Consider the following 27984-nt stretch of genomic DNA (forward strand, 5'->3'; position numbering starts at 1 on the left):
AAATAGGGAAGGGTGGAGGGGGTGAAGGGAGGGCAAGGGAAGGGAAAAAAAAAAAAGAACCAAGAGACTCATGTAATGGTACAAGATCCCAATGATGAATGTAACTGTGTTTTATGCCTAAAATGTACCAATAAAGTTAATGGGGGAAACAAATTAAAATAAAATAAAAATAAAATAAAATGGGAAACTTTTGGAGGTAATGGATAGGTTTGTGGCACAGATGTGGTGATGGTCTTATAAGTGCATATTTAACTTCAAATTTATCAGGTTGCATACATTATATACGTATACTTTTTGCATGTTGATTATACCTCAATTAAGTAGTTTTTGGAAAACAAAATGAAAACAAGCTATCTTTATTCTAGCCTCTAAAAAAGAATAAAATGTGAATTTAAAAATATTTGAAAAGGAAAAAATATTCTTCTAAGTAATTCTATGGATTATGGAGAAAATTATAGAAGTTAAAACATTGTTAGTACTTAATGGCAATGACCACACTACACTTAAGGCCCTCAGGAAATATCTGAATGAGTAAACTACTGTCCAGGTCTTTTGACTCTCAGGCTAACAACTTTACAATGCCATTATAAGGAATACCAAAAGGGAGTATTTTGAAAGATATATAAAATAAAAGACCAGAATAACTCTAAATAAACATAATAATTTTCAAACTGTCAGGGTAAGGTTGCAAAAGAGATTCGGCTATACAATAAAAAATGCTTTTACGTTTTCTGTAGTGTATAGCCTATTAGAAATTTTGTTTGCAAAATAAGCAAACAAAGAAAAAGTACAGGAGAGTGGGGGATTTAGCTCAGTAGCACCATGCCTGCCTCATGAGTTCCTTCCCCGGTATCAAAAAACAAAACAAAACAAAAAAACCCAAGAATATCACTACCCAAAGTACTTCCCAAACCTATCACCTCTAAATTTAATGAACTTAAAATCTTTAATAATGTATAGGTTGGTGGAAAAGAGAGATATTTTATTAGGTCATATCTATTTACTCTCTTGTTAAAAAGGAAATAATAAATTACTTGAAAGAGTAAAATTAACTGAGAATTCAACCAAGTGTTTTATATCCTTTTCTCAATCAATAAGCATTTTATCCTCCCGAAAAAAGGCAATTTTCATACCACTTATCATATGTAGGTCTTTGCAGCTTTTTGCAGATTGTTCAATAAAAAATTACTACAACAATCATTACAATTATAATCTAGAAAACTTTCTAGATAATGACAATATCTAAGTGTCATTATTAAGAAGAGTAGTAGGCAAGCATTTTAAGGATAATGAGCACTGTTATTTATTTTTCCTCACTTTTGTATTGTACAGATAAAATGAATGCAAAGAGAATAAACAAATCCTGTCTTCTATTAATAATGTTATAAATACTCAGGTATTTAAAAAATTCTTTGTAAACCTTTTGAACAGTGCAAGTATGCAGGCAATACTTTTTTATTTTTTGGTACTGGGGATTGAACTCGGTAAAAATTCTTTTAGGCAAAATGTTTCTTCTTATAGACAAAATGTCGACTTCCTTATAATCAGAGCTTTACTAGAAGTTATTGGATTTACCTTTTCTTCATATGAGGTGGGTTAGGTATTGTATTTGAAAGAAAGGTACTAACTAATTTGAAATCTTCTAAGATTCAGTGGAATGGAAGTCTTGGTTATAATAGACAATCTACATTCAAAGCACAGTCAGTCCCCAAGTTGCAAATGGGTTATATTCCAAAAGTTAATTTGAAAGTCTGCTGTTTAGAACTCGCAAAAGCATTTTGCCATGGAAACAAAGTTATAAATGACAGATTAATTTCTAAACTAACCAACAAAAGTCTATCTAACCCATAACGTGTTTGAATTCAATTACTTCAAGGAGAGGTTTGTAACAGAAGGTAATAGTTCACTGATAGGCTGATGGGTGGTCCACTTTATCAGAATATCTCAATTTAGTGTTGTTAGCTTGTTGTTTTAATGTTTATTCATTTGATTCCTTGAAGATGTTTTAGTCAAATAATATCTTTCTGTAAAAGTACTTCTTTCATTTCTCATAGCCCTGGAGATTATTTTAAGGTTTTGATTTATTTATTTTAAAGCAAGGAATAAATAAATATTCTTTTTTTTCCCTCTGTGATAAAAATCAGTTTCTTTCCTTATAAGGTCTTTTTCATTTGAGGTCTGCTTTTTGCTCTCTTTGAAATTTATGCAAAGTTTAAATTATTTTTCTCATCACGTGATTTGATATATAAAGGTGTTTTTTTGCTTTGTTTTAGTGTATTTAGTTATTTAAAATGCCTTCAATAACAATAGTCATTACCAAGTATCAAGAAAGGTCACTAATCAACAATAACAAATAGGATTTTCATTTTTGTTATTTCATTTCCCTGACCCTTGATTAAAAATAAATGGTTCCTGGGCCAGGGATTTAGCTCAGTGGCACCGCGCCTGCCTCAAAAGCACAAGGTCTTGAGTTTGATCTTCTGGTACCAAAAAAAAAAAAAGTTCCTAAATTCCTTATGTGCCACCTAGTATTTCTTAACCTGGCCCCAAACTACTTGTCTGCCCTGCACCTCCATACATTCCATCATAAACTCTTGTCTTGGCTTCTTACATCCAGATATATAGCCGTGGCTTTTCCCCCACTTTAATGCCTTTGTAGCTGTTTTCCTTCTTAGACCATTCTACTTGGGCCACTTTATTTGAAGCCTATTTTTCAAGGTTCATTTCAAATTTCACACCCTCTAAACTAACATGGAATAATGCAAAGTATGTGGGAGTTTTACAGGCCTGGGTATGAATCCCAGATTTGCCACTTTCTTGGCTGTATGTGTGTAAACCTAAGTTTAACCTCTCAGAGCAATAGTTTTCATCTAAGGAATGGGACTAATAGTACTTTGATCACAATGTTGTTTCAAACATTAAATGAAGGAAGTTAAAATTTAAAACCATAACTTTGACCATTCTGTAGCTACTGATTGCACTGTACTTGTCCTTTTGAAGCCCTACAGGAAAATTTTATCTCAGCTATTCATTTCAATGTTATATCTCTAAAAATCTCTTTTTGCATGAGCATATTTTGACTTCTTTATCAAGTATTTTAAATGTATCTGGCTAAAATCTGTCAGTTCAAGTCCAGGCAAGAAGTTCAAAAGTCAGAAACCATGCTAGGTATTTCAGACAGGGATTTTATCTAAAGAATTAGTCACATAATGTTGAAAGACTGAAAGAGCAAATGCAGGATGCTGAAGGAACAGCTACCACCTGCAAGGCTGCAGAGGCTAGAGGACTAGATAGGAAAACCTAGAAGCTTGGAGGAGAGGCACACTCCTATCATTAGTACTCAGCTCTCTGAAGGAGGTGTTATGATTGGCGCTATGTTAACAAGGGGGGAACAGCTGGCTGATTGTGGTAGCCATGAAGAACATGGCATAGCCATATCCTATGCATGCCAAAGGCTTTTGTCATGGCTTTTCCTGTAGCTATTACCCTCTGAAGGAACAACACTTACACATACTGCAAATAGAGAGCAAAGCATGTCTCACTCATCACTCTTCTAGTCACTCTTTAATGTACTAGACCTTCCCATTGACAAATCCTAGTTTTACTGTATACTATCTTTTGGCATGGAAGCAATAGAAATGAGACCAAACCAAATATTATGAGCGCACAGACATTTTCACAGGCAAAGCTTTCTTCAGGGATTGGGGAAAGGGGGCTTCAGCCAAATTTGGTTTCAGCTGAAAAGGGTCAGCACTGACCAAGTTATTCATAGAACAAAGAAACCAGCAAGTTTTTATAGATTTGCTGAGATGGGGTAAAGTCCAGTAAGTTTCTACTGGCCAGGGTCATGGTTTGAAAAAACACTTCTTCTTGTTTAAGATTTGGACCACGAGATGGTCCTAGTCAACTTGTTATAGAGGCTATTGAATGTGTGTGTGTGTGTGTGTGTGTGTGTGTGTGTGTGCCATTATCCTGTGCAATGTATCCCAGCTTTGTGGGTCTGGGCCTCATAACAGGGCTGAAGAATTTTAGGTGCTTGGACTCCTGTAGCTATTGAAGAAGCACAAACCTCGAGGCAAAAAAGGAGAGAAGAGAAAAATAAAATATATATCCACTCAAATGGGCCATCAACATGTCTACCTGCAGAGCTGAATAGAATCTGACCCAAATGTTAAGCCAGCAAAGGGTAGACATAATATGAAGAGAAGCTGCCAACAATTTTTTATCCCATTCTAGTCACCCATTAGACATTTGCTGGCCCAAGTGAAGAGTCAAGTGCTCTCAGCAAAAGCAGTCTTCAGATAAAGGAGAAGTAACTTAGGCAACTGTTACATAACTCATACATCAAAGGTAGTATCTATAACAAAGCTAGAAACTAATAATGCAATACCCCTCTGGGTGACCTTTAAAATCAGTGATCTTTAAGCTAATTATGGGCAAATGAAGCTAGAGGGTTTATTTAGTTTTTCTCTCAGTAACAATTCCTTCATTTTGTGCAGACATCCAGTTTTTGTGCTTTAATGAGGGTCTCATGACAGGTTGAAAAGGCACAAGAGTAAATTAGCAACATGCTATGCTACAAGGCGTAATGATTTACTGTCCCCAGGGGATTATTTTATTGTCCCAGCCTTTTGTCCCACCATGGTGGTCCCTATCTCACTAGCAAGAAGGAGTCTGGGAAATACAGTTTCCAGACCTAGTCCAAGCATCCTAGAGAAAAGTACAAAAGGGTAGGCTTGGAGCTGAGATCAAAAGATAAATAATAGGCCCAGGGATTTAGCTCAGTGGTTCCACCGCCTGCCCTGCAAGCGCAAGGACCTGAGTTCGATCCCCGGTACCAAAAAAAAGATAAATAATAGCATAAAGAGGAAATCTTTTAATGTCAAGGCATTGGTTCTTTGTACACGGTCTTCACCACAAAAGGTATTCTATAAGCATTTCTTGGTTGTCAATTTATTCTCTCCTTTACAATAAACTTCTCTCTGAAGCAAATTTGGATTATCAATTTAAATTAGATTCTTACTAGAAAGGAATTTGCTCTTATGTTATGTTGAGTAATATGCCTAATATAATAACAATGTTCAATATGTGCTGTTATTAAGAAAATAAATACAATAAATAATTTCATTAATATCCAAGTCCCTCACCTGAAGTTCTGTTTTTATAGCTGGGGTCACAACTTTAAACTTAGACTACAGAGCTCATAGAAAAGGTCCATTTACAGAGGGAGGGGAAAAAAACTTATCCTAAGTGAAGAGAGATATAAAAAGTTCATTTTTAGGTCAATTGTCTAGCATTAGAGGTAAGGACATGGTGGAACAGGTTGTCAATCCCATGAGTTGATGCCTGAGTCCTACAGCTCCAAAAAATTACAGTATTGTATTAGTCCATTTTCTGTTGCTAATAACACAATAGTACAGGTTGAGTCCATTATAAAGAAAAATGGTTTATTTTGGCTCATGTTTCTGGAAATTCAAGGTCAAGAGAGTGTGTCTGTTAATGAGTTCTTGCTGGTAGAGTCCTGAGGGGTTGCAGGGCATCACATGGCAAGAGACAGGGCACATGCATGTATATGTGTGTCTTCTGGTGTCTCTCTTTATCCTTACAAGACTACCAGGATTGTATCATAGGGGTTCCACCCTAATGAATTTATCTAATCCCAATCACCTTCCAAAGGCTTCATCTCCAAATACTATAGTCTGATTAATTTTCTACCATCTTAATACTTCACAATGTAAATTAAATTCCAGCATGAGTTTTGAGAGGTGAAGGGCAAACAAGATTCAGAACATAGCAAGTATATAATTAAATGCTTTACCATGATGTACATAGGAACTCGGGAGCTGAAGACAATAGCAATAGGAGTTGGTACCTATGGAAAACTATATAGTGGCACAGGAATCCATGCTTTAGTCTGGGGTTGGTAGAGAACATTGCAGTGGGAGAACTCTGTTGGCTTTAGAAGTAATACAAGAAAACATAAGACAAAGGAGGGAGATGGTAATGCCATGGTGTCTCACGAAGTCCTAATTCTTGGAGTGTACCTGTGAAAATCCCTGGGGATTCTCAGAATGGGCTAGAAGATATTTGAGTTTGAGAATGTCCTTTGAGACTTCTACTACAACTTTATTTTTTATTTCTAGCTGTAGCTTGGAAAACTGGGTTGTATTTAAAATTTTAATATCTTAGGCTATTAGCTTCCCTAACTTGAAGCTAATTGTTTGTCATCTTTATTTTTTTATGCAAAGCTCTCTTTCTTATAGTAATGGGAATTATTAGTACTAATTAATTTAGTTCTATCTTTTTAATGTAATAGTATTGGGTTTATGTGATCTATCTATCTATCTATATATATATAGTGCAAAGAGAAGATAAAGTCAAAATTCAGAAGTACTTTGGTTTATAAAAACTTTATGGATAAAAATTTGAAATAAGAAAAAATTTTTGAAATAATAAAACCAGTGTTTTATTAGAATTCTTCAACTTATAAATGATTTCCCTAGTTTTCACCATCACCATATGTTTTTGTCCTTATTTAAGAAATGCCTAAGAAAAAAATAAATGCCTACTTCATTTTTACATTATATTTTAAAACAATAAAAAGTAATTATTCTACAGATATATTTATGCTAGCTATCATAAGTAAATAATTGATTTATCTGGCAGTTTTAAAATGCAATTTGTTTTAAATATTTATATCTGAAATTTGAGATTTTTTTCAAGTTTGGTGAATTTAGATTAGCTGAATTTTCATTTTGAAACTTATTTAAATTTCATTTTTCATTTTTTTCCAGGTTGAAATCTCATTGTTATTTTGGTGAAGTATTGCTCTGGTTTTTAAATATGCTTTTTTTCTTTTTTCTTTTTTTTAGGGAGAAAAGGCCAGGTTCTTTGAGAATAGGTTTTTAAATCTCAGGTCATCTTCTGCCTCATTATCCCTATAGATGCCTATCTCTTCTGTCTTTAAAATTGATTCATATGTCATCTGGTTATGCTGGATAACGATCATGATTTGTTCAACCCCAAGGCTGCTATCTCCTAAAGCTGTACAAAACATCAAAGAGCTGTTGACAGTTCCAAAGACAGATATAGAAACTTTATTTTTTTCAAACTAGAGAAAAATCCTTATAATCTCTCTGTTGTTATGTAGACCCTTCAAATGGGAAAGCTATTCAAAAGTCCTGGCCAGTAACCAGATAAGTCTTTCTCCCTTTTGGAAGTGAGACTGTCCCCTACAGGGTGCTTTGAAACCATATCATTTACATGGACAAATTTGGGCTATTAGGATTATCATTTTTGTGATTAAGGAATTCCTTAGTTTCTCTTAGTTTCTCTATAAAGAAGAAACGACATAAAAAACTTGAACCACAGGAAATCACTTTAGTGGACTTTCTTGGTTTTGAAATAAAGCTTAAGTTTCCATGGCTATTGAGGACAGAAAACAATGAGCCAAACTGCTTTGAGTAATAATAAATTAACAAGAATTTGTAAATTGTCTCTGGTGGCTTTTAAAGGAAGGGTGTTATAAGGGTCCCAGGAACTAAAAAAAATTGTAGAGAAGGTTCTTGTTAAGAGTGAAAGACCACAGCCAAATAGTGACAGGGTGGGATGTGAGGACAATGATGCCAGTGAAAAAATTCCCTGTGGTAGGAATGGTTAACATCAATGTCAAGCTACTTTCTTTTCTGTGTCTTCTTTCCTCTGTTACTAGGGTATATGTGATTCCATCCATGGAAAAGCACAGTTGGAGATGGAGATGGCAACATCAGAGGAATCTGAAGCAAGGGTCACCTTAGCCATTCCCTTCCCAAGTTTCCTTGGCAGTGTGCAGGAAGATCCTGGATTTCCCTAACCTCAACTATCCAGGACAGCCTAATCACATGGATACCATTTATTTATTGGCCATTAGGCATATACCAGGCATTTATGCATTATGCTTTTTAATCTTGCAAAGTTTGTTTTTTTTTTTTGGTACTGGGGACCTTGCACCTGTGAGGCAGACAGTGGCACCACTGAGCTAAATCCCTGGCCCTGCAAAGTAGATATTTTATTGCTAGTATACAGATAAGAAATTGAGACTCAGAAAGATTAGATAATATGCCTCAGATTAATCTAATAGTCAATAGTCAATACTAGAGCTGAGATTCAAGCCCAAATTTACCCAATTTCAAAACCAGTCTCTCTTCATCCACATTATACCATACTATTCAGAAATAAACAAAAGTTTTGGCTCCTTTAACTAGTTATACCTCCAAGTCAAATGCTTTTCTCTTCCAGACTTGCACCTAATGAGAGGGACATTAGCAATCATGTTCTTTTTGGCTCTGCTTAATTAGGATTCCCAATTTTGCTAAGAGAATTCAGTCAGCACAATCCCCCCACCTCAATTTGCTGTTCTCTCTGGTCTTCATCACTTCTTTTCTTCCAAACTTCCTAAGAGACATGTCTTCCCTTGCTATTTGACACCTTTATTTCCTTCTCTCCTTTCAACTCACCAGACCATACCAAATGTGAAGTCTGAGATTTTATCCTCCTTGCAAGCTATTAACTTAACCTGCCATAGTTTTGTGGATGCTGGCAGAAGACACAGGTCTTTTGGGTCAAAGGCCAACATTATTCATAATACGGCAGGGAGCACTAGTGTCCTGTTCAGTCAGTCTCCCTGCCTCTCAGGTCTCACCTAAGGCAACATGGTGTTTACATCACAGCTGAGGATCCCTAAGCTTTGGAAACTCCCAATCTTTTATAATGTGCTGCAATAAAACTGACCAAGCTTGAATTCAGAATGAGATACTATCTTTACTATACTGGATGATAAACACATATCCTCTCTGTTCTGGTAGAGGACACTATATCTATTTTCCAAAGCTGTTTGACAAACATTTCAGAAAAGATAGTCCAGAACAAAAGCTTAAGACACAAAATTATGAGAATCTCATGAACAATTATCTCCCAACACATTCCTGCATCTTTCATACTGAAGATTTTTCTCTTGAAAGTGATCAGTAATTTCCTACTTTCATGATCCAGTAATCTAGAAGGAACCATAAAGAACAACATTTAATCATTCAAGAAATATTTATTGGGCACCTCCTTATGTAACAGGCACTATGCAAGCCAAATACACACGATCTCCTTATGAACGGAGCAACAGACACACTATTCACGCATATGAAAATTTAACTATGAACTGTGGTAAATCATATGAAGGAAAGGTATATGGTGGTACAAGAGCTGACATCAACCAGGAATCCTGAACTTGTCTAGGAAGTCAGAAATGTTTTTCCCAAAGACGTCCCTTTCAAACGGAGATCTGAAGGGTGAATAAGAGATATGATGGGCAAAGGGAGAAGAAGAGCAGATGCAGAGAACCTTCAGCTCTTGGGATCACAGCTCATTTGAGAAACTAAAAGGAGGCCAGGAGTCTTCTGCCCAGGAAGCAAGGGGAAAGTAGTGTGAGAAGAGACTGAAAAGGCAAACAGGGCCAGATACCACGTTTTAATAGGTTACTTTAAGAACTCTAATCTCATTCTAGAACATTGAAAAACTATTTAAGGTTTTATGTAACAAGCAACATGGTTCTATTTGCATTATAAGATATGATTTTGGCTGCAAAGTGGAGAATGAATGAAAGGGTGCAGATTATTTGTATAGATCAAAATAGATTGATGATGATTGGAAAGAAGTGGACTTTCCACTTATATTATCTTTTATTAAGAGACTTTGGAGATAAAATAACTAGGGGTTCGACAGCGCTACAAATACAGGAAGATGAGGGAGACATCATGGATGACTACTAGATGTTTGACTGGAAATTGAATAGATGAGGGAAAAGGAAAACAAAAAGAGATCACAAATTCAGTTGTTCTAAACTTTGTAACGCTGAGACATTAAGAAGACATGTCAATGAAGCAGTTCATATCAGATTTAGTATTTAGGGGAAGATTCTGGACTAGAAGCATATCTGTGGAAATAATAGGCATATATATGATAACTAAAGCCATGGGTATGGGTGATATTGCACAGGCTATAAGATTATAATAAGAACAAGAACAAATATAAACTGAATTTTGAGGATCTTTTATATTTGGGAAAGAGAGGAACAGGAATCTGAAAAGGAATTAGAGAAGCAGTGCCCAGAAAAGTAGGGTGAAAACTAAGATGCAGTGCCAAAGCAACAAGAAACATTTAAAGAATTGTGATCAAAGTATTGAGTATTGCTGAGCACTCAGGGAAGACGAAAGTTGATAATAAAAATAAAGCATTGAGGTGACTTGTTTAAAGCCAACATAAATTCTTATTCCACTCTGTGTACCTGGAGAACTTACACTGGGGGCCCAAGTTATGGTCATTTGTGTGTGTATGTGTATGTTTCATTCTCTCCATAGGATATAAATTCCCAAATCCTCACTTAATTCCATCTTACAGCATTGGATATCATACTGCAATCTTCAGGTCTACTTCAACGACATTCTTGAACTAGATGCCCTACTGTCCTTCAAAATAGTTGTTCTTTCTCTGTCTAGTGGGTATGTCCCAAACATACTTTTTAAAACATTGATTATTTTTAATGCTATTTCTTAGCCTACCCCTTGCATCGAGGAATCAGAATTTTGAGGATTAGATTGCAGGATTCTGCATTTTTAAAAAGCTACTAAGCAGCATGTTTTAGAAATTACTATCTTAAAAGTTAAGTTTGTAAACCACTAGTTTAACCTCAGACCAAACAGGCCTAGGCAGCAATATGGAAAAGTCAATGAACTCATGCTCTGATAAGGCTTATATTTTAAAATAACATACAATTACAGTCAGGGGATTTAGCTCACTGGTTCCAGTGCCTGCCTCGAAAGCGCAAGGTCCCAAGTTCAATCCTGGTACCAAAAAAAAAAGCAAGGGCAAACAAACAAAAAAAATCATACAGTTAAGCTTCAGTTATTCCAAGATCAGATAGATCTCTAGCAATTTTGCCTGGAAAAAGGCCAATTGTGGAAGTTAAAAAACGGAAACTTCTCTCACGGGAAAAGAACTTTCGATAGTTAAGAGCAATGAAAATATCTCAAGATACCATTTGATATAGGGTCACTGTCATTTTTACGATGGGAAGAAAAGGAACCTCTCATTAGCTGGCTGTGGATATAAATACTTGACTACTCATCATCTGGAGCCATAGCAAAGAGCAGCAGAGAAAGAAGAAAAAGGAGTAAAAATTAAAATAAACAGCAAAGTAGAAAGCATGAGAGGAAGGATCAAAGTAGATAAAGAGGCAGAAGAGGAGATGAGAAGTGATAGATATTTGAAAAGATGATGAGAACATTACAAAGAGAAAAAAGCACCAAAGTAGGAATTTTATATAACTCAGGGGTCCCCTGGGACTTCAATGGATAGATGGCCAGGCTATCATATAAGATGTTTAGTCACCAACAAAAAGGATTTCATTAACCATTCTATTCCTTAAAAATGTGGGAAATACGTGTATTTTATAGAAATTTTTGCAAAAACAGTTTTAAAACATTGCCATTTGAAAAGGCCGCACAGTTAATACACTAAAATAACCCCAAACGTGGTGCTTGGTTACATTCATCACCATTTTCCAAAGGACATTTCCTGGGGTAGCACTCCGGGTCTCAAAAACTACCCTTCCCGTCTTCCGGAGGAAACAGCAAAAGCACGCAGGCACACTGGCCTTAGACATTATTGCAGCGCCCCCCCATTGCTTGAGGTTTAACGAAACCTCTCCTGCATTCGTTCACTTCTATCTTCGTGCTGTTGTAAAAATTAAGGTAATGGTTTCTACAAAACCTGCCTAGCTAAGAATCCCAGTTTTCAACTGAAGTAAATTATTTTGGGGTGCTGCCAAGATACCGGGCTCTGTGTACCTGGGACTGGAAACCTACGAGCCCACCCAAGTTGGCTTCCTAGTCCCCGGGGGTTAAGTGTCCTCCAAAGCACCTGCCAGCAAGAAGTTCGAGCGCTTGCGGAAAAGGGCCGACACGGTGCGTCTCAGGGGGCGCTTTTTAGAACGTGGATAGAGAAATGAGGGGACCTCGGAACGTCAATTAACTCGCTTCCTGGGGGTGATTCAGAGCCTAGCCGCGGCGGGGGCGACGACGAGCCAGGAGCCGCCGGGCCACGAGAGACGGCCTGGATTGGGAAGGTAGCGGGCGCTTGGGGAGCGTGGCGGGCGCTCTGACTGCCCACGCTCGGCCCCGCTGGGTCTCACACTCCGGGGAGAGACCCGCGGCACGGCGTGCGCGGGCAGGGGTTCGTTGGGGATCCCGGCCGGCCGGGGGCGCCGTCGGCGGGGCTCGCGCAGCCGCACTCAGCGCACCGACTCCCGACTCCTCCTCCCGGATCCGTAGTAAGCATGGCGGCGGTAGCGTTCGTGGTCTCTCGGGTGAAACAGAAAGCGGGAGCTACGCGGAGAGGGAGAGAAGAGCGGGGCTGAGGCGGCGCCGTCACTGCCGGAAAACGACCCTAACAGTCTGTGCGCCAGCAGCCGCGGCGGCCTCCCTCCGAGAACTGGTTCTGCCGCTGAGGTAGAAAGAGGACGATCAGGAACCCGAAGAAGAGGCGCAAGGGGAGCCGCCTTCCTTTCCTTCAGCGCGGCGTGACTCGGAGGTGAGGGCGCGGGTACTCACTCTAGGAAGGTGGCTGACGCCGAGCCGTCCAGCCCCGTCCCAACCCGGAACAGGCGCTGCAGAAACCGTTAGGGTGGCGAGAGGGCCGGGGCGCCGAGCTGGGCTCTCTTCCGTCGGGGGGCCTGGCCAGCCCACGCTTCCATCGGACGCGCTGCCGGGCCCAAGGCGCCCCGTCTGATCCCCGGGGCACCTGCTGGGGCCGGGTCTCGCCCGGGGCGCCTTCCCCGCGGGTGGCGATGGGGGGGGCGGCGGCCCTCCCTTCGGTCCCGCGCCCCTCCCTGGCCACCCGCGGCGGACAGCGCTACTCCGAACGCAGGGGGCGGTGCGCCTTGGCTTTGGCCACCGGGCAGCGCCGAATTTGGTCTTTTTTCTGCCGTTCCCTCGGCTCACCTTAGGGTTAAAAACCTCGAAAACCCGCCCTTCGGCGTTTGATCCTGTGCAGCAGCTGGCAGTATCTGGAGGTTCTTCTCTCCAGGTGAATTAACCACCTGTTCAACCGGGCGGTGGACCGGCGGCTGCAGTCCTCGTCCTCTTTAACAACCTGAATCTTTGAACTTCTGACACGGCTTTGGAAGGGCGTCATGCATTAGGTGAAGGTAAATGAACAGATAATTTCGACGTCAAATTGCAAGCCGAACGTTGACTATTTAACGAGCTTGGTCGTTAATCATTCTATTAAACTATTAGCATTAGAAACCTTGGGATATTGGGGGAGGCAGTAATGGTTACTGGGCATGCTGGGATTCGTAAATTAGAAATTTTATGTAAATTCCTCTGGACCCCTATTAACTAAGAATAACGGGCTGATGAGATTTTCGTTTTCTTTTTACAGTATAATCCTCATTACGTATTCACGGTGGGCTTTTAAAACAGCCACATAATTATTTTGCTTCCTTCTGTGGTCTGTGTTCTTAGTCCTTAAAACCAAACTTGGTGTTCTGTATTATAAGAATGGAATAACAGTTGAACTCTTTCTGTAATATTTTACCACCGTGTTCTTATCAGCACCAGAACTAAACATATGCCACTCAGGAGTTCGAGCCATATGCTAGGCAGAAACAAATTGAGTTTTGTGGCTTTTATCTTGTGTTTGGATAAATATTTTGTCCTTGTGTATTTGCTAAATCTCTAACTCTTGTCATCTTGTTTTGTTTAAATCACCTAACAATCTTCAAGAAAAGTCCTGTCTTCTTATTATTTGCTGGTTTGAATTAATTTTTCTTAAGTAATAAAGTGTCCACTGAGATTGATGGTGGGCCTGAAAGAAAACACTGATGAAGATTTTAAACACATCTTTTATAATGTATACCAGAAATTTTGTTTTTAGTATTTTAGCCCACATGTAATTCTTGGTATCACAAATACTCATTAGTGGGAAAAAGGAATGATGACAGGAAAAAAAAATCTTGTGAAAATTTTTATATTAAATTTTATATTTAAAAGTTTTACCTATCAGATTAAATTTTACTATATTTTTTTCATTCCCTTTATAAATCATCTCAGTTTCTATGTTGGTTAAGTGCAAATTTTTTTTCCCCTAAGCTGACTAGTTTTAGCCACCTGTATGCTTCTATATTAATTCCCTCTTTTTCCCTTTTGTCTGAATCCCTTTTGTCTAAATCATTGGATGTTCAAGAAAAATAAACTAGTTAACATTGGATTCAGTCAAGCAGAAGTATAAAGGTGATTTGCTTTTCCAAATTAATGATGTATGTGAAAAAACAAATTTTTGGTGTGGTCTGTGTCATCACTTCCTCTCTTCATGTGAGTAATTGAGAGCTTGTTTTATTTTACTATGTGCTTAGTAATTCCTTTTGACTTGTTAAAAATTTCTACAATAATATTAAGCATATTTTATTGTTAATTGAGAAAAATTTCTTCTTTTCTGATTAGCCAGACATAGGTAAGGGCTAATTTGGTAAAACCCAAGAAGAAAGGAAGGCATAATTAATATTCTTAATGTCTTTTGTTGCTTTACTTAGGTAAAGAGCATTTAGTTTATATTTAATTCAGACTTATGGGTAATATTTATGCTTATTTTAAAACATTTGTATTTTTTATGTTCATATGTATAAGTCTTGTGCACCATATATCTATCTATCTATATATATATATATATTTTTTTTTTTTGGTTCTGAGGATTGAAGTCAGGACCTTGCGCTTGCGAGGATTTAGCACCACTGAGCTAAATCCCCAGCCCTCTTGCCTATATTTAAAAAATATAATTTGATATTGTAACCAAAATAAGTTTTTTTTAAAACAAAATATTCTTGGTGCTTTTTTTTTTTCCATCAGAATGAGTCTAAATTGTACTTTTGAGAGTGATACAAGGATAGGCACATGATTTCCAATTAGCCATATAATCAAAAGATAAGTCATCAGTGGGGTTTATTTGTTAGCAATTTCTAACAGACTTCAAATAAACTCATAGTATTGTAAATCTAAAGATTAAGAATACTGTGCGCATTATCTATTCTACTGAGCCTTTTTACGACTTTTATTGCATTGCAAAAGAAGAAATACTGTTCTCATGTGTATCAGTGTAAAGAGTCACTTGTTAAAAGGAACTTAGTGATCAATAGTGTTGAAAAGCCACAAGCTTTTGTGATTTTCTTAATACTGTACTTTGGGTTTTAATTTCAGAATATTTTTCAGTGGTCTCTTTTTAGGTCTTGATGCTTAGTCTTCTACCTTTCCACTTTTGTGGCTTTGCCCGTCTTTAGTGTATACTTCTGAGTTTGCAGTTACCCCATAGTCTCCCATCAGATTCCTTTATGGGTGTCATCTTTTGATGTTTCCAGTCATTTGTCACCCATTACCAGCCATGCAGATATTTTTTTCTAAGATAGAGGAATGTTACTTGGGAGATGACAAGTGCTCAGAGGATGGTGAGATATTATCAAAGTAGTGATTTAAAAAAGTTTACAAACTAGTTGGACATTGGAGATCATTAGCAAAAAATATATGATAGTATTATGAATTGTGTGGCACCTTCTATAATTCAAAGCATAGTGAGAGCCAATATGGGCATTTGGAGGAAGTCAGACTTGCAAATTAGAAAGGATTTATATATCAAAGGGAGATTCATTCCAAAAAAGATAGGCATAGTTGGAAATAGTAGCGGGGAGACCAATCTAAGAGCATCCAAGGACTGTATTAGGAGAAAAAAAGGTTAGGTAGAGATGTTAACTATGCCCCAGGGTATGCTCAGAAGAATAGGATGGACTGGACATGAGTTTGGCTGTATTATTATGAACTCAGCACTGAAAGGATTATGCATTTACTTTGACATATTAATAGCTTAAGTTTTGTTTATGCTGGCTAGTTTATATGTGTTTATTTAGCTTACATAAAAGGTCAGCAAACCTTTTTTGTAGAGTTGAGGGTAATAAATATTTTAGACTTTGCAAGGTGTTTATGGTCTCTGTTGAACAGTCTTATTTACTTGCTTGTTTTCAAAAATGTAAAAATCATTCTTAGCTCAAGGATCAAACAAAATAAACTATTGTCTGTGGGTTACATTTGGCCATCAGGCCTGGTTTGCTGACTTCTGTCTAATAATTGACTAGATAGTTGTCCACGTGGTACGTTCTATGAAATATCTTCCATCAGTTTTTTCTATGTGATTGTTGGTTTGTATGACTGTCATTTAAATATTTTTTTCTTGTACACAGAAAGTAAAGAAAATGTGCCAAAATACTACTACTGTACTTGTTTAGTGTTCAAACTTCTACTAAGATCCTGGAGTCATTTTCAGAACTAGGAAGTGAAAGAAGAAAAACCTTTAAGCCAGCCCTTAATGGAAGTGAAAATGCTACACAATGGCTTAATTTAGAATTTCTTCTGGGTTCTTATGAACTTTAGGACTGTTTTCTCTAGTTCTGTGAGGAACGCTATTGGTATTTTGATTGGTATTGCATTAAATCTGTGTATCAATGTTGAAAGTATGGTCATTTTGAAAATACTGGTTCTGACTATTCAAAACATGGGACATCTTTCCGTTTTTTCATGTCCTCTTCAACCTCCATTGTCAGAATACTACAGTTTTTATTGTAGAGGTCTTTCACGTCCTTGGTTAGGTTAATTCCTAAGTATTTAATTTTTCTTGATGCTATTGTGAATGGTATTGTTTTCCTAATTTCTTTCTCAGTGAGTTCATTATAGGTATACAGAAATGCTACTGAGTTTTTGGTGCTGATTTTATATTCTGCTACACTACATTACTGTAGGAGTCTTTCGGTGGGATTTTTTGACTCTTCTATTTAAGATCATGTCCTTTGCATATAATGATGATTTGACTTCTTCCATTCGTATATGTATCCCTCTTTTATCTTTTCTCTTGTCTAATTCTTCTGGCTAATGTTTTCACAAGTATATTGAATGTGAGGGTTAGTAGCAGACATCCTTGTTTTGTTCCTAGTTTTAGAAGAAAAGCTTTCTGCTTTCCCCTGTTTAATATCTTAGCAATAGATCTGTCATAAACAGCTTTCATCAGTCTGACATCAGGTCCTTCTATACCTGTTTCTTTCAGAGTTTTAATCATGAATAGATGTTTGATTTTGTGAAAGGTTTTTTTGTGTCTTTTGCTGGTTTATCTTTGCTTCTGTCTATGTGGTACATTACATGATATCCTTGCACCTCTGGAATGAAGCCTACTCGATCATGATTTATGATCTTTTTCATGATTTGTTGTGTTCTGTTTGACAGTATCTTCTTGACATTTGTGTCTGTGTTGAAAATGTCTATGAAATTGGCCTGTAGTTTTTTGTTTTTCATTTTTTTTCAGTTGAGTCGTTGGCTGGTTCTGGAATCAGGGTAATGCTAGCTTCTAAGAATTAGTTTGGGAGTACTTCTTCCCTTTTACTTTCATTAAAGAAGTTTTAGGAGTGTTATGGTTTGTGTCTAGATTTTCCCCCCAAAGCCTCATGTGGTCGAAGGCTTTTTCTGAGGTACTGAATCTAGATTAAGGGTTGTGTGATTGCTAAACCACATGAGTGATTGGTTTGGCAGTGCCCTGATCCCAGCAGTCAGAATAAGAAAAAAGGGGCAGGGAGACGCTCTTAAGGTCTTTTTTTGCTTTTGCTGCTTCCACCACTGTGAACTAATGTCCTCCTGCCACTCTGACTTTGAGCCAGCCGATTGTAGATTGAATCCTCTATGAACTGTAAGCCAAATAAACCTTTCCCCCTTTAACTTGGTGTGTCAGGTATTTTGTCTCAACAATGAGAGAAAAGTGACTAATACAAGTAGTATTGTCATTAGATCTTCCTGACGTTCTTGTAGAATTTATAAGTAAACCCATGAGCTCCTGGGCTTTAGTTAGTTGGTTGGTATTTTTTTGTTTTGTCTTTTTTTTTGTACCGGGGATCAAACTCAGGACCTTGTGCTTGCGAGGCAGGCACCAGAACCACTGAGCCAAATCCCTGGCTGTCCTTTTTAAATTATTACTTCAATTTCATTGTCTGTTATTGGACTATTGAGAATTTTCATATCATCTTGGTTCAATTTTGGTTATTCATATAGATCTCATAATCCATGTTTTCTGGATTTTCCAGTTCTTTGGACTACAAGTTTTTGAAGTAGTTATTGCTAATCTTCTGTATTTCAGTAGTATCCATTGTGATTTCATGTGGATATATGAAACACATCCAAGCAAATATCCAAGAGAAAATAATTCCTTTGAAAGTATCCACAGTAGAATGAGACAGTGTGAGGTCAGAATATCAGATATAGAAGACAGAATTGCGGGTAGCAAACACAAAAAGAAAGATTTCTTAAAAATAGCAAGGGACCATGAGAAATCAATTCACCAGCTGCTAGTTGATGCAAAGAAAAATAACTTAAGATTGATTGAAGTCAATGAAAAAGTAGGAGTTACCACAAAAGGACATAAATATTCACAGAAGTGATGGCAGAAAACTTCCCAAGCAGAGGAAAAGAACTTGACATACAGATAAGTGAGGCATATAAGGACTCCAACTAGCCTTGGTCAAAAAATACCTACACTTAGGCATATAATTGTTAAGATTCCAGAAACTCAACAGAAGAACAAAATTCTACAAGCACTTAGAGAAAAGAAACAAATCACATGCAAAGGAAAGCCCATCAGAATCACAGCAGGCTTCTCAACACAAACCCTCAAATCAAGTAGAGCCTGGAATGAAGTATGTCAAGCCCTAAAAGAAAACTTCCAATCCAGATTGATGTACCCTGCAAAACTATCTTTCAAAATTGATGGAGAAATAAGATACTTTCATGACATTGAGCACCTGAGGAATTTCATGAATACCAAACCAACACTCCAAAAAATTTTAAACATTATCCTAGGAAAAGACAGTGAGGATCACAACCTTAGGAAGCCTAGCAGAATGAATTCATCAGGCAAGACAAGTAATTAAATGAAAAGAGGGAGAATCCAACAACAGGAAAAGTCATGACAAGGAAAAGTCACAACAAGGATAAGTCAATAGATATCAATTATAACCATCAATGTTAATGGTCTAAATTCACCAATCAAAAGAAATAGACCGACAAAATGGGTCAAAGAACCAGGACCCAACAATATGCTGCTTACAAGAAACACAATTCAAAAAGAAATGCATAGACTAAAAGTTAAAGGGTAGAAAACAGTACTTCACATGACGGGAACCTGAAAAAAAGCAGGACTGGCTATCCTATTTGCAAATAAAATGGATTTTAAACCAACACATATTAAGAGAGACAAGGCCACTACATCCTTGTAAATGGAACAATCCAAGAGGAAGAGATGACAATCATAAATATATATGTCTGAAATATTAGTGTACCCAACAACATAAAACAGATATTAATGGACACGAAAAACCAAATAAGCACTAATACAGTTCTAATGGGGGATGTAAATACCCCACTGTCACAAATGGATCAACAACGAAATGACAAAAAATTAACAATGAAATACTAGAACTTAACCAAACTTTGGAACAAATGGACTAAATAGATGTCTATGGAGTGTTCCACCCCACAGCATCAGAATATACATTCTTCCAGGAGCTCCAGTGGCGCAATTGGTTAGCGCGCGGTACTTATACAGAATATACATTCCTCCAGCTGCTCACGGGATGTTCTCCAAAGTAGACCACATGCCAGCTCATAGAACATGCTTAAGAAAATGCAAAGGAGTTTAAGTTATTCCCAGTATGTTGTCAGACCACAGCGCAATGAAATTGGAGATCAACAGCAAAAGAAACCACAAGAACTTCATAAACACATGGAAATTGAACCACACCCTCCTAAAAAACCATTGGGTCACAGAGGAAATTAAAGAAGAAATTGGACAGTTTCCACAATTAAATAACACCAATGCAACATACCAGAATTTATTGTACACAATGAAAGCAGCCCTGCAAGGGAAATCCAAAGCAGTGAATACCCATATTAGGAAAACTGAGCAAGCTCAAATAAACAACCTGATGCTGAACCTCAAGCTTCTAGAGAAAGAAGAGCAAGACAAGCCCAGAGCTTGTACAAGAGAGGAAATTATAAAGATCAGAGCAGAAATCAATGCAATGGAGACTTAGAGAATGGTACCAAAAAATAAATGAATTGAAGAGTTGGTTCTTCAAAAGAATAAGCAAAACTGACAAACCCTTATCCAACCTTATCCAAAAAAAAAGGAAAGAAAAGGCCCAAATCCATGCAGTTAGGAATGAAAAGGGTCGTGCTTACTTCGGCAGCACATATACTAAAATAGGAATGAAAAGGGTGAAATTACAACAGATCCAGCAGAAATCCAGAGGGTAATCAATACTTAGAGAACCTGTACTCCAATAAGATAGGAAACACAGAAGAAATGGACAGATTCCTAGATACATAAGAATTACCAAAGTTGAATGAGCAAGATATAAAAATTGTAAACAACCCAATATCAATCGATGATATTGAAAACATAGTTAAAAACTTACCAAACAAAAGCCCAGGTCCAGATGGCTTCACCACTGAATTCTACAAGACTTTAGAGAAAAGCTAATGCCACTATTTCTAAATCTTTTTAGTGAAATTAAAAGGGAAGTAATACTCCCAAATTCAGTCTTGGAAGCTAGCATTACTTTGATTCTAAAACCAGAGAAGGATCCAACTGAAAAAGAGAGCTAAAGGACTATCCCTCTAATGAACATAGATGCAAAAATCTGCAGGTATTAGCAAACAGAATACAGCAGATCATCAAGATTATACACCCTTATCAAGTAGGAGTCATCCCAGGGATGCAGGGATGTTTCAGTATATGCAAATCAATAAATGTAATACACTATATTAATAGAGCCAAGGACAAAAACCATATGATCTTCTCAATACATGGAGAAAAAGTGTTCAACAAAATCCAACACCTATTGATGATAAAAACCCTACAGAAAATTGGAATAGATGGTCTTTATCTCAACCTGATAAAAGCCATCTATGAAAACCCAACAGCCAACATCATACTAAATGGTCAAAAACCGAAAGCTTTCACTCTAAAATCAGGAACAAGACAAGAATGTCCACTATCACCACCCTTGTTCGATATAGTTCTGGAAATACTAGACACAGCAATTGGACAAGAGAAAGAAATAAAGGAATAAGGATAGGAAATGAATAAGTTAATTGTTGTTATTTATGGATGACATGATACTCTATATAGAAGACTCCCAAAACCACCAAAGGACTTCTAGACTGAATAATCAAATTAAATAGAGTAGCTGGATACAAGGTCAGCACTTAAAAACAGTAGCCTTCCTGTACACAAATAACAGACACACTGAGAGCAATTGGTGAAACAACTCCTTTCACAATAGCATTCCAAAAAATGAAATATCTGGAAATCAGTCTAATGAAGGAAGTAAAAGACCTCTACATTGAAAACTATAGTACTCTGAAAAAAGAGATCAAAGAGGATATCAGAAAATGGAAATATATCTCTTGTTCTTGGGTAGGAAGAACCAATATAGAGAAAATGGCCATACTTCCAAAACTGTTATACAGATTTAATGCAATTCTGATCCAAATTCCAATAGTATATCTCACAGAATTAGAGAAAACAATCCTAAAATTCATTTGGAACCAGAATAGATCTAGAATAGCAAAGGAAACTCTAGGGTACAAATGCAAGGCAGGGAACATCACAGTCTCCAACTTCAAACTATACTGCAAAGCTTCCGTGATAAAAACAGCATGGTATTGACCAAAAAACAGACCTGAGGATCACTGGAACAGATTAGAAGATGCAGAAATAACTCCAGACATACTCAGCTACCTTATCTTTGATAAAGGAGCCAAACCCCTTCATTGGAAGAAAGATAGTCTCTTTAATAAATGGTGCTGGAAAAACTGGGTTTCAACTTGCTGAAGATTAAATCTAGACCCATGTCTTACATCATGCACTAAACTAATATCGAAATGGATCAAAGATCTAAATATTAAAGCAGAAACACTAAATCTACTGGAAGATAGGATAGGTAGAACCCTTGAAGACATTGGCATAGGAAAAGACTTTATGAACAAAACCTCAGTTGCATGGGAAATATCACAAAGAATCGGCAACTGGGATCTCATCTTATCAAAAAGCTTTTGCACAGCAAGAGAAACCACCAACAGAGTGAAGAGACAGCCCACAGTATGGGGAAAAATATTACCAGCTCTTCCTCAGACAAATGACTACTGTCTAAAAGACATAACCCCCCAAAATCAGGCCCCCCAAATTTAAAGACCCAATCCAAAAATGGGCACCTGAAATGAATAGACACTTCTCAGTTAAAGAGATAGAAACAGCAAATAAATACATGAAAAAATGTTCATCATCACTGGCCATTTGTGAGATGCAAATGAAAACAACCCTGAGATTTCATCTCACTCCAGAAAGAATGACTATCATCAAGAAATCAACCAATAATAAAATAAATGCTGGTGGGGTTGTGGGGAAAAAAGTGACCCTTCTCCACTGTTGTTGGGACGGTAGACTGGTGCAACCACAGTGGAAATCATTGAGGAAATACCTCAAAAACCTGAAACTAGCAGTTTCATTTGACTGAGCTATTCCCCTTCTTGGTATTTTCCCAAAAGAATTAAAAGCATCATACCACAGTGATATATGCATACCTGTGTTTATAGTGGCATGGTTTTTAATAGCTAAATGTTGGAAACAGCCCAAATGCCCATCAACCAATGAATGGATAATGTGGGGTTTTTTTTTAATAAAATGGAGAACTACTCAGCCATAAAGAAGGATAAACTTGAGACATTTATAGCTAAATGGATGTACCTTGAGACCGCACTCTTAAGTGAACTTAATCGAGCACACGTGTTTAAATATCACATTGTTTCTCTGGTGTGAGAAACTAATAAGTATAAATGAGGACCAAAATGTACAATAGATTATTGTAAAATAAGAAGAAAATATTCAAAGAAGATGAGGAACTGGGGAAGGAGGTAGAGGAAAGGAAAGAAGAGAAAGAAAAGGAGAAAAGGAGAAAATGGAAACAAAGCTTTTATAAATAAGAAGGGGTGGAGGGGTTGAAGGAAGGAAAGAAGGATGGGAAAAAAAATAAGTACCAAGATATATCGTGTATAGATACAAATTCCTTATGATAAATGTAATCATTATACCTAAAATGTACTAATAAGCTTAATAAAAATTAGTAGAACAAATAGAATGTAAATCCTAAAATCATTAAATTTCTTGAAGAAAAATTAGGCAAAAATTCCTTAGACCCACCATGAAAACATCCACAAAATGAGGTGATAAATTGAACTTTATCATAATTTTAAACTTCTGGTCTTCAAAAGACAGAGTATAAAAACAAGCCATAGGTTGAGAGAAAAGGCTTTACAAATCATTTATCTGATAAAGGCCGATATCCAGCATATATAAAGCATTATCAAAACAGTAAGAAAAGAACCTAATAACAAAATGGGCAAAAAGAAAATATATTTAACCAATTAACTAAATGGATAACTAATAAGCATTTGAAAACATGTTCATCATTAGCCATACATGCCTATATTTTGATCATATCTATCCCTCCATTCTCCTCTCTTACACTGTCCTCTCCCTTATTCCCTTCCTTTTGTCCCATAGTCACCTTTTTATGTTCATGTCATGTTTTTATTAATAACGCACATACTAGGGAAAATACAAGGCATCTATTTTTATATTTCCAGTTGGAGGTAAAAAATATCACATCTAGAATGGGGTCTTTAAAAATGAGCTGTACTTTTTACATTACTAGCAACTTGATATCTTCGTTATAGATGAACACTTTATGTAAAAATTAATTTAGTCTTACATCTGTATGGTCCTGCAACTGGTTATCAGGTTAGCCTGGAACTTGTTAGAAAAATGAAATGAATGACAGGACCTTTCTCCACACATACTGAATTTGTGGAGGCCAGCAACCTAAATTCTAATAAGTCCTACTAGTGATTCTGAATTTTAAATCCATGGTCTTAGAACAATAGTAGGACTTTAGACACTTAGATACTGGTAGTGGTGGAATTTGTTTCAAAAAGAGCTCACATGATAGCACACCTAAGATTTGTGCAATTCATTTTACCTTTTTTAAAAATATTGAATGCTAGGTACTGAAACGTGCAGAAGGGTTTAAGAGTGAACCATACAGGTGTCTACAATTTTGAAATGCATTAAAAATATATGTAGATAAAAATATATGTGATAAATATGGATAAAAGAATGTATGTGATAAAAATGTCCAAAAAGTGTCAGTTTAGAACCCAGATGGTGGCAAATGTGTTTATTGTTCATTTGTTTCAGCTTTCCTATAGGGTTGAAATTTTTAATAATATAAAATCTGCACAATTCTAATTTAAAATTTTTTACAAGTGTCCCAGTATGTGCTTTTAGAGAAAATAGTAATGGTAGGTGATAATGAATTTTTAGTATCTTAACATTAATTATGAATAAAGACATATAAGAGTTTGTTTCAGTGAATTGTTGCTGTCAGAAATTGAAGTTTTTCTAGTCAAATTAAAATTGAATATTAAAATGAGATCTCAGTAATGTTCTGTAAATTACCTCCACTGATTGGCTCTTGATGGTTCAAGATGAAAAGGTTTATCAATTATATATGGTCTAGTTAATGTTATCCCCCCCTTTTTTTTGAGATAAAGTCTTGCTGTGTAGTCCAGGCTGGTCTAAACTCATTGTGTAGCCCAGGCTGGCCTCGAGCTTGTGGCAATTCTGCCTCTTTCCCCTGAGTGCTGGATTTACAGGGATGTGCCACCACACCTGGCTAATGGCACTTTTAAAGACAGATATAAATTTCTAGTTTTTGAGACATTTTATTATCAAAGCCATAAAAATCAAGCAAATAGATTAAAAAGAGATTTTGAAAGATACGGTAAGCAGTAGCAGTTCTTCTGATTCAAATAAATTTTAATAAAAATAAAACAACTCAATTTGAACTGAATATTTGATGATTTAAGGAATTACTGATTTTTATGTATGGTAACAGTTTTGTAGTTATTTTTAGTTTTTAAAATTTTTTGAAGTTTTTTTGAGACAGGGTATTGCTCAAATTCAGCCTGTCCTTGAACTCACTATGTAGCCCAGGCTAGCCTCAAACAAAGCAGTCCTCCTGCCTCCACCTCCCAAGTGCTGGGATTACAGGCATGTGCCACCATGCCTTGTTGTGGTTATGTCTTTTAAAAAGTCCTGTCTTTCAGAGATGCATACTAAAATATTTGCAAATGAAATATGCAATTTCCTGAATTGTTTCCAAATGATATAAAAGAAGTGACTGGTAATATAGATTAAACTAGAGTAGCCTGAGTTGATATGAAGCTAAGTGTGTTAGGTATATAGAGGTTCATTATACTATTACATTTTTGGTGTACATTTGAAATTTCCCACAAAAACCAATTTTAAGAAAGATATACGTTAAATTTAACTTTTTCACCATGATCTAAGAACCTAACCACTACTTATTATAATGTTTTTATGGAAATATTTTCCAAATATCTGACTTCTAATGAAAGGCAGCCTGTTTTTTAGTTGACGATTGCCTCTATTTTTTTTTTTTTAACATAATGGTCTTAGTTGCAGTCTTACACCAAATCTTGTACTAGTATTCCTTTTGTACTTCCAGTGTCCAAGGAAAAGAAAAGTGGGCATTGGGGACAGAAGGAAAAACAAACTAGATTAATCATAAGTCTTTTGAATGATGAAGAGTTGTCTTTGTTTTTTTCTGTCAGTCATTTAAAAGGATAGCTTTTTCCCCTTATCATCCTCTTGCTTTCTCTATGAATATAGATTTCTTTCACAAATATAGAAGAGCACAATTGTTTGTCTTCATAAAAATTTACATTAAAATTTAGAAATTTATAGTCAATTACATTTAATTACTTGAATAATGTATTTAAATACATTTTTAAAAGCTATTTTCTAGAATGCAGTTCAGTGTCAAAAAAGATAATTCAAAGAATTAGTCTTGGGGAAAATATAAAATAATATCTTACTAAGATATATCATGTATAGGTACAAATTCACAATAATGAATGTGATAATAAGGTATACCTAAAATGTACCAATAAACTCAATTAAAATAATATCTTGTTTTTATTTTTAAATAAAGTCTGAAATTTTCCTTTAGGTTCTGGTAAGAAGAGATATAATGATTTTGCAGAATAATTCTTGTGCCTTGCATCTCAGGAAATTCCTCTATGAGTGATTTTTAAATGCCTTTTTAAAACCCAATGTAGTAAAGTTTAAAAGATAAAAAAATCCAAAAGTTAAAAATGAAAACATGTCTAAATTACAAAAATACATTTTAGGATATCAGTTCATGAGATGAAGTAGTGATTAGATAAAGTCCAAGTTCAACCAGAATTTATTGAATGTCTCTGAAAGGAAAGGGAACTGAAATGGTTTAATAAGCCAATGTGAATCTGTTGTTGGCTTATAGCTCTTCAAGACTTAATTTTAAATTGAGATTTGTTGAAAGTGGTATAATCAGATCCACAGTGTATATTTTTTAAAACCTTGAAAAATAAAAAAGTTACTATAATCCCATCTTCTTTTTTGGTACTAGGGATTGAACTCCGGTTCTTGGGCTTGCCAAGCAGGCGGCGGAGCCACTGAGCTAAATCCCCAGCCCAGTCCCACCATCTTGATAGCATTTGTAATGTAATTTTCACATCTTTATCTCATTTTTGTATGTATGTTTTCAAGTGCTCCTTGAATCTAGAGCTAAATATGTTATGTACTAAATCTCTCATCCTAGAATTATATTTGTAAAGATTTGACAATAAAATTTTAGACTTACAAAAGAGTTGCAGCAGTTGTACAAAAAGATACTCAAGTTTTCTTCAGATTCCTGAAATGTTAATATTATTACTATATAGATGAATGTCTGTATAGATGTAGACATTGATATGCTCTCCAGTCATCTTTACTTCTGTTCAAAACTTAGTTGTTCAAAATTTACAAATTTGGTGGTCTATTTGTAAACCAGTGTACACTGTGTGTTATGAGTTAGAGTATAAAGCATTTTCACTTACTTTTAGTTTGAAATGAGCCTTGAGTGGGTTATTTACTCCATGGAAGTTAACAGCACAGTACAAACCATTCTTTTTTTCTTTTTTGCATACATCAAATATTACATTGTAAAAATAAAAAATAATGCATAGCTAAAACCAAGAGGCGTTTGTGGTCACAAAATAAGATAAGAATATAGAAAGTAAGTGGTAAAGTTGTCAGGTAGTTCTTTTAGAAATGGCTCGCCAATTAAAAGTATTCTAGGTCCTTCTTGCCTCAAAGAATTGGATGAGACCACCCCAAAATGGTGCCAACAGCTTTTGAAAACTGAGATGTGAAGGAGCAAGGGAAGATCTAGCTCTGTGGAGCAAACTTGGACCATGCAAAGAGAGGAAAGGATAAAAGCAAAAATAAAAGTATACTCTGCATCTGGGAGACAGAGTGGGCAACTGTGAGGAGTCACAATAATGGGCTACTCATAGCGTCTCTCTTTTATGCCATCCACGTCTTGTGGGAACCCACAAGAAGTTCCACTGAGAATTATTTGACACTGTCCTGGGATATTGCAATTGACGGGTCCTGCTTATTTTCTTAACCAGCTTTAACACACCTTGCCTCCTATATTAGTAACAAAATTAGAAGAAATGGATTGAAAGAAGCTGCTGAGAGTATCTTCTATCCAAAGAGTGAAAGGAATTTCCAAGTTAATGCAACATTTGAGTTGCAGGATGGAAGGTACCAATTTTAAGCTCAAATAAAACACCTACTTTGCATTTAGTGTGGTAGGTATGATTAGGCAACAAACCATTTCATAGATAAAACTGGTGTGTTACAGATTTT

General features: G+C 36.3%; 2 protein-coding genes across 4 annotated transcripts in view; one reads left to right on the forward strand and one right to left on the reverse strand.

Annotated features, from left to right (window-relative positions):
* Nucleotides 1–11451: 11451 nt before the first annotated feature.
* On the reverse strand, nt 11452–13221 carry LOC110348965 (uncharacterized). The gene is made up of 3 exons (XM_021257773.2): nt 13127–13221; nt 12639–13083; nt 11452–12413 (listed from the first exon to the last, which is right to left on the reverse strand). The coding sequence occupies exons 1-3, from the start codon at nt 13219–13221 to the stop codon at nt 12087–12089; spliced, it is 867 nt and encodes a 288-aa protein (XP_021113432.1). The 3' UTR covers nt 11452–12086.
* Nucleotides 12406–27984, forward strand: part of Fndc3a (fibronectin type III domain containing 3A) — a 190252-nt gene continuing 174673 nt past the window's right edge. The window contains exons 1-2 of one of the 3 annotated variants that reach the window (XM_021257842.2): nt 12406–12618; nt 13034–13234. The gene's annotated coding sequence lies outside the window, so the exon portion shown is untranslated. The remainder of the gene's footprint in view (nt 12619–13033; nt 13235–27984) is intronic. The other 2 variants (XM_087197348.1, XM_004844172.4) reach the window with 2 other exon arrangements.

This window comes from Heterocephalus glaber, unplaced genomic scaffold (assembly GCF_053883595.1).
Source record: "Heterocephalus glaber isolate CG9 unplaced genomic scaffold, H.glaber_assembly_v1.0 deba00001666, whole genome shotgun sequence".
Lineage (NCBI taxonomy): Eukaryota > Metazoa > Chordata > Mammalia > Rodentia > Bathyergidae > Heterocephalus > Heterocephalus glaber.

Coding starts and splice junctions, on each gene's coding strand:
- LOC110348965 (XM_021257773.2), bottom strand. CDS start 13,221: ATGACGCCCTTCCAAAGCCGTGTCAGAAGTTCAAAGATTCAGGTTGTT. Junction 13,084..13,126: donor TCCACCGCCCGGTTGAACAG/GTGGTTAATTCA, acceptor AGATACTGCCAG/CTGCTGCACAGGATCAAACG. Junction 12,414..12,638: donor GCGTCAGCCACCTTCCTAGA/GTGAGTACCCGC, acceptor CTCTCCGCGTAG/CTCCCGCTTTCTGTTTCACC.